General features: G+C 41.1%; 1 protein-coding gene and 1 pseudogene across 1 annotated transcript; both read left to right on the top strand.

Annotated features, from left to right (window-relative positions):
- Nucleotides 1-30: 30 nt before the first annotated feature.
- Nucleotides 31-2,764, top strand: LOC130713338 (type IV inositol polyphosphate 5-phosphatase 9-like; annotated as a pseudogene).
- Nucleotides 2,765-2,885: 121 nt separating this feature from the next.
- LOC130713337 (uncharacterized) lies at nt 2,886-6,047 on the top strand. The gene has a single exon (XM_057563109.1). The coding sequence runs from the start codon at nt 2,886-2,888 to the stop codon at nt 6,045-6,047; it is 3,162 nt and encodes a 1,053-aa protein (XP_057419092.1).
- The last annotated feature ends 6,387 nt before the right edge of the window (nt 6,048-12,434 follow it).

The following is a 12,434-nucleotide window of genomic DNA, read 5'->3' as shown; positions in this document are numbered from 1 at the left end:
CTTATAATAACCATTCATTTGTTGATTTTTTATTCCAGGTTTCAAGAAGTGGTTCCTCTAAAAGCCTCAAATGTGTTTGGATCTGAAAATAATAAGATTTCTACAAACTGGAATTCCATAGTCAGGGAAGCTCTGAACAAGAGAACACACAAGAAGGACAAAGATCAAGGTGATGTTAAAAACCAGGAGATAAAGAATATTTGTCCTATGAAGAAGAAGGCCCACAAGATTTCCAATGTATCATTAGCAAGCAAATGGTTGGAATATTCATAACTGTGTGGACAAGGAGAGATCTTCGTGCATTCATTAGGCATCCAAGTGTCTCATGTGTTGGTTGTGGCATAATGGGATGCTTAGGAAACAAGGTAACCGATAACAAATCGCATTGAGTGTATATTTAGGTACATGATGGAAAATTATATTAAAATTAAAATCACGATAACTCCTAAAGCTAAGAGAAATTATTATTGTTTATTGTGATTTCTACTGTGCATCCAAGCATACACTGAACTGAATGTATATTAGTATTGTACATGCATAACATACATATTTGTGTTGCACTACACGCTCATAAAAGTCAACATCAACTTTTTAGATTAAACCTTAAGAAGAGTGTTTTTCTCTTTCTTGTAGCAACTGTATTTTAACAAGAAATGGCTATTGAAGAGTGATTATGGTGTCTATTTGGTGAACTTTTTATAATTGCACCATTGGAGAAATAGTATGTAGATGTTTGGAAACCCTTTCACAATTGACTCTAAAGTCAATAGAATCTTGGAAAAAGCTTATATGAGTAGCTTTGAGTGCCAGAATTGATTAAGAAATAAAAGATGATTCAAACATGCTAAGAATGAATTGGTTATCTAAAAATCTTATTTGTATCTAATTCATTGTTTTGCAACTCTAATTAATTAGCAGGGTTCAGTTTCAGTGAGGTTTCAGTTACATGAAACAAGCTTCTGCTTTGTGTGCAGCCATCTAGCTTCAGGGGGCAGAGAAGGGGATGAGAAATGTAGGAACTCTAATGTTGCTGAAATCTTTTCAAGGACCACATTTCCTAGAGGCCCTTTATTTGATTGCCAAGAACAATTCTAGATCATGAGTAAGTAACAACAATAGTTTGAAACCGTCCAATTTATTTTTAATTGTTCTTTCCCCCCCCCCCCCCTTGCTTTCTTTAATAATTATGTTCCTTTCCTAATAAATAATGAAAACAAGGGGCAAATATTAAATAGCCATGGCTCTAGAAAGAGTTACTGTTTTCTTATGCATCATTAATATTGAATTTGTCCACAAAGAAAATATGCCGCCAAACATTAATCTATTATTCTTTGCTGGTTGGTACGTTTTAAACAAGACTTAATCAAGTTTGAGAAGTTGTTCTGCTATTTAAATTGCCAGACAAACAGAACAGAACACTGTAAACCATTTGCAGTTATTATAGAAATATATTCTAGTGGCTGTAATTGATAGCCACAACCTATTGAATGATCACTGATTAAATGAATGAAATATCTTTTCCAACTTGCACCTAATTAGTTGTACTGAGATATATACATGTTTTATTATTTTCTCCACCTAATCAAACCTTGTCTTGTGCAGTCATGTAATATTGCTTGGAGATTTAAATTATAGAATTTCTCTACCAGAAGAAACAACACGCTCACTTGTTGAAACAAGGGACTGGGATTCCTTATTAGAAAATGATCAGGTACATATAATTAGAGATTAAAAAGTCTTCTTGAATTGCTTTAAAAAAAGTTCTCTTTAAATTAGTCTCTAATGCAATTGTGTCCAATGGAAATGAAGCTAATGATGGAGCTAATGGCCGGAAAAATATTAAAAGGATGGCACGAAGGAGTAATCAAATTTGCTCCTACCTACAAGTATTTTCCAAATTCAGACATGTACTATGGCTGTTTTTGTCATGGAAAAAAGCCAGAGAAGAGGAGAGCACCAGCATGGTAATTATTAGAAACAACATACAATCGATTCATGATTATGGTCACAAGACAATCTAGTTGAATGATTATTAAATTCTTGTTTGTTCTTAATCTAGGTGTGATCGAATAGTATGGTACGGGAAGGGTTTAAAGCAACTTCAGTATGCTAGAAGTGAATCAAAACTATCAGATCACAGGCCTGTTAAAGCAGTGTTTTCAGCAGAAGTCAGGGTTTTACCAGAGTTGACAAGGGTGCAAAGCTTGTTTCTATCAGAAAGATTCGAGCAAATTGAATCTCCTTTTGAAGTTTCCACCACTGATGAATTTGTATTTAGGAAAAAAACATCAAGCTTCCGGTTGTAAATATTAGTGTAATTATGAACATAAACGTTTAATTTACATTGCAAAAAGACAACTACTAGAGAACTTCAGGGGAATGAAAGTGGAAAACTTCTTGGACATGACATATTGTTAGGACCGATGACCCAATAGCAGGCCCAAGGGAATCACTTGTTCAAGAGGGGAGTGGACCCAAGATATGGAGAGTATATTCTAGAAAGGGGTAAAGGGGGAAATAGAGCTAAGGGATAACTAACTAACAGCCAGCTGTTGAGAGAGAGGGTGAGAGCTGATTGTAATCCCAGAGTATAAGGGCGTTGAGAAAGGTGGAGAGGGCATCTTGTGTAATCTAGTGCATAGAAATGAATAGGAAGCTTTGAGCTTCCTATAGGAGCTTAGCTCTGGTCAGATTCAGGAGATATTACTCCCTTTCTGTAGTTCCCAAACCCATTAATAAGCAATCGAATACATTTTCAGTTCAATTTGTGCATTTCTTTGGTTTCCTTTGTTGAGGTTCTCAACAAAATTGGTCCGACCTGCCGGATAGCTACGCCGATGAACCAGTGAATGCCACCCAGAAAATCCAAACACACGACGATCCAGATGGAGGCGAAGATCGATGCATTGGAGGGAGAGCTCGCGGTGATGCGCTCGTCTTTGGCAGCGGTGACGACGGCAGTCAAAGATCTTCCAACGTCACTTGTGGCGATGCTGGAACGATCCTTGGGAAAATCCTTACAAATGGAGAATGCGAGTGATAACCAGGAGAAAGGGGAAAGCTCCGGAGGAGGAACGCCGGCAGCGACAAGGGAAACTGTGAGTGAACGGAGGAATCGCCACTTGCAAGGAGACGCACTGACTGAGTTCCGTCAGTCGGTGAAGAAGGTGGAGCTGCCACTCTTCGATGGTCGTGATCCAGCTGGTTGGATCTCACGAGCGGAGGTGTATTTCAGGGTACCGGAGACGTCACCAGAAGTGAGGGTGAGCTTGGCACAACTGAGCATGGAAGGATCCACCATCCACTTCTTCAATGCCTTGTTCGAAGCTGAAGACCCACTGACTTGGGAGAAGCTCTGCGGTGCCTTGCTGGAACGCTACGGCGGTCATGGCGATGGTGATGTATACGAGCAATTGACGGCGCTGCGTCAAAAGGGCACGGTTGAAGAATATATTACTGAATTCGAGTACCTCATAGCCCAAATTCCTAAATTGCCCGATAAGAAATTTCAGGGATACTTCTTGCATGGGTTGAAGGAAGAGATAAGGGGAAAGGTGCGGAGCTTGGCGGCGATGGGCGGAGTAACCCGATCGAAGTTACTCTTGATCGCTCGAGCTGTTGAGAAGGAGGTGAAAGGAGCTAGCGGGTCGGGCTACGCTCGGAGCTCCCATTTTGGTGGAACGGGTTTCAGATCCGGGGCTGGGGGCTCGGGTCGACCCGGAGGCACCGATTGGGTCATGGTGAAAGGCATGAAGGATAATGGGCCGCTAAACAACAAACCTGTTTTTAATGGCCCAAAGCCAGACCAAAAACCAGCAGCGGACCAAAGACGCTCGGGCCCACGAGACCGAGGTTTTTCACACCTCACCTACCAAGAATTATTGGAACAGAAGCAAAAAGGCCAATGCTTCAAATGCGGTGGCCCCTATCACCCAATGCATCAATGTCCGGACAAGCAACTTAAGGTGTTGCTGGTAGAAGACGGTGATGAAGAAGCTTCAGAAGGGAACATTCTTGCAGTTGAGATGAACGAGGAAGAAGAGGAGATCGACGGCGAGCTGAGTGTGATGAGTCTGTACAACCTCGCCGGCGAAAACCGCGAGCAACCACAAACTATGAGGTTGCAGGGGAAGATTAATGGTGTCCCCGTCCTAGTCCTGGTCGATAGCGGGGCCACTCACAACTTTATTGATCAAAAGGTGGTTCAGAGGATGGGGTGGGAGGTGGAAGACACACCCCGCTTGTCAATCAAATTAGGGGATGGTTTCCAGTCCCACACCAGAGGACGTTGCAAACGGATCGAGCTCGAGATGGGAGAGTATCAGCTCACTTGCTCTCCCCACCTCTTTGATTTAGGAGGGCCAGACGTTGTGCTGGGAATAGAATGGCTCAAAACGCTTGGGGATACCATTGCAAATTGGAGCAAGCATACCTTGAGTTTCTGGAGCGGCATACAGTGGGTCAGGCTACAAGGGGTGAGTTATGGTAAAGACCCCACGGTAGCTTTGCAGAGTATTTTAAGCAAGACTGGGAGGATGGGTCCTGGAGTTCTGAGATCCATAGGCCAAGCACACCCTACTGAAATTGACCCACCACAGTTGTCGGCTACGCAACAAGAAGAATTACAGAGTATGCTAAGTAACTATGCTGAGGTATTTGAATCCAAACAGGGACTTCCACCAAGTAGGAACAAGGAACATTGCATCAACATTAAGGAGGGCTATGGGCCAGTGAATGTAAGACCGTATCGCTATCCCCACTTGCACAAAAACGAGATAGAAAAGCAAGTACAAGAGATGTTGGCAGTGGGAATTATTCGTCACAGCTCCAGTGCGTATTCCAGCCCGGTGATTTTAGTGAAGAAAAAGGATCAGACCTGGCGCATGTGTGTAGACTATCGCGCTCTGAACAAGGCAACTGTCCCAGACAAGTTTCCGATTCCGGTCATTGAGGAGCTTCTAGATGAATTGAATGGCGCCAGATATTTCTCAAAGCTCGATCTGAAATCAGGGTACCACCAAGTTTGTGTGAAAGCGGAGGATGTGCATAAGACTGCATTCAGAACACACGAAGGGCATTACGAATTCATGGTAATGCCATTCGGGCTCATGAATGCCCCGTCAACGTTCCAAAGCTTGATGAACGAGGTCTTTCGATCCATGTTGAGGAAAGGAGTTTTAGTTTTCTTCGATGATATACTTGTCTATAGCAGCAATTGGGAGACACACTTGGCTCACTTGGACAAGGTGCTGCAGCTCCTGCAACAGCAGAGTTTGACGGCTAATCGGAAAAAATGTCAATTTGCACAGCGGTCGGTGGAATACTTGGGGCATATAATATCTGAACGAGGAGTAGCAGTGGACCCAAGCAAGGTGGTTAGTGTCACGAAATGGCCAGTACCTAAGAATGTCAAAGGCGTGAGGGGTTTCCTCGGGTTAACGGGTTATTACAGGAAGTTTATCCGAGACTATGGTAAAATCGCAAAACCTCTCACAGAGCTCACCAAGAAGGAAGCATTTCAGTGGGGACCTGCTGCTCAACAAGCATTTGATGCATTGAAGGAGAAGCTAACAACTGCCCCTGTTTTAGCCTTACCAGATTTTGGTAAAGAGTTTTTGATAGAGTGTGATGCTTCGGGGAGTGGGTTGGGAGCCATCCTAATGCAAGGCAAGAATCCAATAGCTTATTTTAGCAAGGCTTTGGGAACACGAAACTTGGCTAAATCCGCTTATGAGAAAGAGTTGATGGCGGTCGCATTAGCAATTCAACATTGGAGACCTTACTTGTTGGGTCGGAAATTCCTTGTGTCTACTGACCAGAAAAGCCTTAAGGAATTACTACACCAGAAGATTGTAACTGGTGATCAACAGAATTGGGCTGCTAAGCTATTGGGGTATAATTTTGATATAATCTACAAACCGGGTAAGTTGAACAAGGGGGCAGATGCTCTATCGCGGCTGGAAGAATATGGCGAGAATCGGGCCATGGTTACTTATCCTCTGTGGGCAGAACATAAATTGGTGGCAGAGGAAACCCTGAGAGATTAGAAACTCCAGCAATTGATTGCAGATCTGCAAGCTGACCCGACAACACATCCTGACTACAGTTATCACCAAGGGGTACTGTTATACCAAGGTAGGCTAGTCCTGACCCATAACTCTTCCTTAATCCCTCGAATGCTTCGTGAGTTCCACACGACACCACACGGTGGGCATTCCGGGTTTCTCCGGACGTACCGTCGCCTAGCAGCCAACCTATATTGGCCAGGAATGAAGAGTGCGGTACAGGAATTTGTACGCGGCTGCGACACTTGTCAGCGGCAGAAATACTTAGCATCTTCTCCGGCGGGCCTCTTGCAGCCGTTACCCATACCTGAGCAAGTGTGGGAAGATTTGTCAATTGACTTCATCACGGGGTTGCCTAAGTCTAAGGGATACGAAGCAGTTCTGGTGGTAGTCGATCGATTGTCAAAGTATTGCCATTTTGTTCCGCTGAAACATCCCTACACCGCGAAGAGCATAGCAGAATTGTTTACCAAGGAAGTGATTCGCTTGCACGGCATTCCTTCTTCGATTGTAAGTGACCGAGATCCCGTGTTTATGAGTCACTTTTGGAAGGAGCTTTTCAGATTGCAAGGTACTCAGCTGAAAATGAGTTCGGCTTATCACCCGGAGTCGGATGGGCAAACAGAAGTAGTCAACCGCTGTTTGGAGACTTACTTGCATTGTTTTTCCTCCGATCAGCCCAAAACGTGGGTCACTTGGGTACATTGGGCTGAATATTGGTTCAACACGACAATCCACTCTGCCACAAATCGAACCCCTTTCGAGGTGGTCTACGGTCGCAAACCTCCTGTGATAACTCGTTGGGGGCTTGGAGAGACGCGGGTTGAGGCTGTGCAAAGAGAATTGAGTGACAGGGATGAAACACTCCGACAACTGAAGGAACAATTGTTGCGTGCCCAGGATCGAATGAAAACTATGGCTGATGCCAAGAGAGTGGAGAAGTCTTTCGCTGTGGGAGAGTGAGTTTTTGTCAAGCTTCGCGCACACCGTCAACAATCCGTGGTCACTCGTATTCATGCCAAGCTCGCGGCCCGTTACTTTGGCCCTTTCCCCATCGTGGCACGAATCGGTGCAGTGGCCTATAAGTTGCAATTACCAGAAGGCTCGCGCGTTCACCCGGTTTTTCATGTGTCGCTCCTCAAGAAGGCTGTGGGAAATTACTCAGAGGATGCGACTCTTCCTGATCAATTGGAAGGAGAGGGTCCTGAGATGGTGCAACCGGAAACAATCTTAGCTGCTCGCGTGGTGAAGCTCCATGACGATTCTGTTCAGCAGCTACTGATTAAGTGGCAAGGGAAGTCTGCTGAGGATGCTACTTGGGAGGATGCGATCACCATTCAAAGCCAATTCCCTCACTTCAACCTTGAGGACAAGGTTGTGGTTTCAGAAGGTGGCATTGTTAGGACCGATGACCTAATAGCAGGCCCAAGGGAATCACTTGTTCAAGAGGGGAGTGGACCCAAGATATGGAGAGTATATTCTAGAAGGGGTAAAGGGGGAAATAGAGCTAAGGGATAACTAACTAACAGCCAGCTGTTGAGAGAGAGGGTGAGAGCTGATTGTAATCCCAGAGTATAAGGGACGTTGAGAAAGGTGGAGAGGGCATCTTGTGTAATCTAGTGCATAGAAATGAATAGGAAGCTTTGAGCTTCCTATAGGAGCTTAGCTCTGGTCAGATTCAGGAGATATTACTCCCTTTCAGTAGTTCCCAAACCCATTAATAAGCAATCGAATACATTTTCAGTTCAATTTGTGCATTTCTTTGGTTTCCTTTGTTGAGGTTCTCAACACATATTATAAGTTTCTGTTGCTGATGAGTACACAGTAAAGTTGGTTGTTGTTGAATTGTCTATCGAACATGAGAAAATGCCATAGCCTATTGAAACACTGTAAACCCACAACAATTTCCTACCTTGAGAAGCATAAATCCAAATTCATTGTCCACTCTAAAGTAATAAAACCTATCTTGGATCCCCTTCTTTTTCTTCAATCGGTTTTGAAACCTAGAAACTAGGTACTCAGAGACTTCTCGGTAAAATTGATTGTGACCTTAGAATCAATAGTAGAAAAATATCTAAACCTGCATGAATTATGATACACAAATTAATTGAAAAAACTGGTCTTCCAAAACGACTGAAATATAAATAATGAGCAAATTATTGAGCAAGTTGGAAGGAAGTTAGTAGGTATGTGTATGAAGTGGGAATAGCACCCTCTTATCCTCTCTCTGCATGAAACAAGCATAGTTAAATAGTTTTTTGTTTCCAAGGCTATTGGCCAAGCATTAAATCCATATATGCATAGAAGATATCATTTATAAATGCAACTTGTGAGGAAGTATGAGCTAATTAACGTGTGCTTTTTTAGGCCAGTGGTGTGTCACATGAGCTTGAGACGTGCACACTTTGAGGGGAAAAAAAGAATAGCTTCTGAGTTAGAGTTGTGTGATCCAACACATTTGAAAAGGATTTTTGAAAGGGATCTTGAATCGTATCCTCACCAGTCCTTGTGTGTTGTGTGTTGTCATCAATTGCAACTTGCTTTATGAATACTATTCTGAGACACTCATCTACAGGAAATTCTGTTTTCTCATTGAAACACTCATATCTAGGGGTACACATGGGTTGAGTTGGATGAATTTTGGTCAAAATAAAATTCGGACCAATCAAAATTGTCTGGGTTGGGTTGGGTTGGATTTCACGAATTTCTTCTTCGGACCCGATCCGAACCAACCCGACGAAGTTTGGATTGAGTTAGATGGATTTATTAGGTCACTATATTAAAATAATAATATATCTGAAATATTAAAAAATCAAAAAATGTTATAAAAAATACTAAATATGTTATAATACTAAATAGCATGAAAAAGACACAAAATGTTATAGAAATAATACCACATAAATGACATATAGCCAAATATCATGAAAATATAAAACTTCATTACCAAATGACATGAAACAATCTAATATAAATAGTATTTAAAAAGTGAAAAACAACACTAAATGTCATGCCATGACACTTAAAACTTAGATGTCTCCAACATGCCAGATAACTATATATAAACATGTAACAAATAACTACGAACAAATACTTTAAGTTCAAATATGACAAATAACTACAAATACTTAAGTCTCAAAGTTTTAAAAAGTCATCACTCCGACACTAGCACTCCAAGTATGAGTAAAATTATAAAAATTATTATTATATGTATGGATTTTGGGTTGGGTTGGATGGATTTGAACTGAATCCGAAATCCGATCCGAACTTGGTTGGGTTGTAGTAAAATCCATCCGACTAACCCGATTGCCCGATCCAACCCGCATTTTTTCTATTGGATCGGATTGGGTTAGGCGGGTTCATTGGATTTACCCAGCCCATATTCACCCCTACTCATATCTATAGTTTTTCCTACCCTCATATATATTTAAAATTGAAATTCTAACTTGCATTAGTAATAATTTTGTCCCAAAGGTTGGAGGGTACTAATTACTACTAGTACCAATGGATGCTTGAGTGTACATGTTTAAGAGTTTGGGTTGGACCTGTTACCAAAAATTTATTCGAAAACAATCGTTCTATTATGATTTATGATAAGGATTTGGTGTAGTGTGTTATTCAGTTGTGACAGTTATGGGGCCGTCAGATACATCAAAGGGCTTATATTTGTGCTGCAGGGAGCTGGAGACAGTACTTGGCAGGATCCGGATCCTCTCCAGCTGAGTTCCGTGTCCAGCCCATGCAGCACAAATGTAAACCCTTTGATGTATCTGACGGCACCCATTACTTCTGCTAGAAATTAGGGTATGATAATCATGGATAACTTCGAAGAATCGTGTTGAACATTTTTCGAACAAAGTATTTCGACCCTATTCTTGCCTGGGTTCACGAAATCCTTGTTGGGATAATTCTGAAGATGAATCTGCTTCAGGCAAATGAAGAACAGATCAAGAATGTAGAGCGTATTTTTGGTTTCTGTTTTCTATATATCAACTGAGGGTCAAATAACTCCTTTATAAGGAGTTTGTTTAAGGAATTGGAAAAACGGTTAATAAAACCGAATTCCTTTTCAAAAAAGCGTGCACTCCACACTACCCTAACTCGTTTCCGAGCTTAACGCATAATTGCATCGGCCTTCAATAAATCACATTACTACTAAAATCCATTGATGATACTAAAATCACCAACAAATCCCCCCCATTTTAGTGTAATACTTGATCTACTCAGTATATATATAATAATATATACAAGTGTATAACACACAGATATAACAATCAAACAAATGCATAAATGAAAATGTCTTGCGATTGAATTTTCATCTTAGTACAAATACACATTCCAAATACTCTAGAATCGGGGTATCATAACGATTGAACCCGTCAACCCATTTGAATATCTGAAGATATCGTACACATATGTTCTACAACACTCTACTATTCATACTTGACACTTTACAAGCCATGTGTCCTTATCCATTAATAAGCATATAGGAAGCCAAGTCCAAGCTTCTTGAAGCGGCAAAACTTCATGCTCACATAGGTGATCCTTTAATCTTGCACCTGCATTTGCAATTTTTCAAAGAACCATTAAGAAGATATACTTCAACCTAGCCATCACTTGCAGGTCTGAGTACATACCTTGGGAAGATAAATACAAATGCTCCAATCTCTAACTATGATCTTTCCACATTGAATTCTGCTTCTAATGTTGTATTAGAAGGGAATTGGGTATACCATAGCTAGTAGATTTAGATGGACTTTAATCCCATCCCAATTACCGACTTCTTCACTAAGTCTCTAGCTAACCCCTTCGTCAAGTGATCAGCTAAGTTTTGTTGCGACCGAACAAACTCAATGGATATCACCCCATTCATGATTAAATCCCTAATCATACTATGTCTAACACCCAAGTGTCTAGACTTTCCATTGTATATTTGACTATAAGCTTTAGCCAATGTAGCAGCACTATCACAACGGATAGAAATTGGTGATATCGGTTTAGGCCATATTGAAATCTCATATACCAAGTTTCTTAGCCATTCCGCTTCTTTACCAGCAGCAGCTAATGCTACAAACTCAGATTCCATTGTAGAACTAGTTATACAAGTTTGCTTTTTGGAAGCCCATGAGATGGCACCTCCTCCAAGCAAAAACACCCATCCACTTGTAGAAGATGAATCTTCAACATTATTTATCCAACTAGCATCCGAATAACCCTCTAACACCGAAGGAAATCCCATATATGACAATCCATAGTTCATAGTACCCTTCAAGTACTTGAATACCCTAGTTATCGCATGCCAATGATGTCTACTAGGATTACTAGTAAATCTGCTCAACTTTCCAACCGCATAAGCAATATCCGGTCTAGTGCTAATCATAGCATACATCAAAGAGCCTATAGCTCTTGAATATTCGAGCTGATCCACAGGTTTACCTGTATTTGGCATAAGTTTTTCACTCGGATCCATGAGAGTACTAACCGGAGAACAACTTTCATGATTAAACTTCTTGAGTATTTTCTCAATGTAATGAGATTGCGTAATTACAATCCCCTTATTCTCCCGTTTAATCTTAATACCAAGAATAACGTCCGCTTCTCCCATATCCTTCATGGAAAACTTTGATGACAAAAAATTCTTCGTCTTATCAACTTGATTTTGGTCGGTGCCAAAGATCAACATGTCATCAACATATAGACAAATGATAACTCCTTTACCAGATGTATCAAATTTGCTATATACACATTTGTCAGCTTGGTTCAGAATGAAACCACTAGACAAAACAACCTCATCAAACTTTTGATGCCACTGCTTCGGAGCTTGTTTAAGCCCATACAATGACTTAACTAGCTTACACACCTTATGCTCATTACCGGGCATTACAAATCCTTCAGGTTGCTTCATATACACTTCTTCTTCCAAATCACCATTCAGGAATGCAGTTTTGACATCCATTTGATGAATCACTAGATTGTGAATAGCCGCTAAAGCAATCAACAATCTAATAGTGGTGATACGAGCAACTGGAGCATAGGTATCAAAGTAATCAATTCCTTCCTTTTGTCTAAAGTCTTGGATAACCAATCTAGCTTTAAACTTATCAATTGTACCATCGACTTTCATCTTCCTTTTGAAGATCCATTTGCAACCCAATGGTTTGCAACCTGGTGGTAAATCAGATAATACCCAAGTATTATTTTCCATGATAGAACCAATCTCTTCATCAATTGCTTCTTTCCAAAAAGCAGAATCTCGAGATTTCACAGCTTCATCATACGTTCTTGGATCCTCCTCAATACTATAGCAATAATAGTATTGATTATCAATCTGATCCTTTGATCCTTCAACTAGATATAATTGAAAATCAGACC

The sequence above is a fragment of the Lotus japonicus genome, chromosome 4 (genome assembly GCF_012489685.1).
Source record: "Lotus japonicus ecotype B-129 chromosome 4, LjGifu_v1.2".
NCBI classification, from domain to species: Eukaryota; Viridiplantae; Streptophyta; class Magnoliopsida; order Fabales; family Fabaceae; genus Lotus; species Lotus japonicus.
This window is presented reverse-complemented; position numbering and strand designations above follow the sequence as displayed.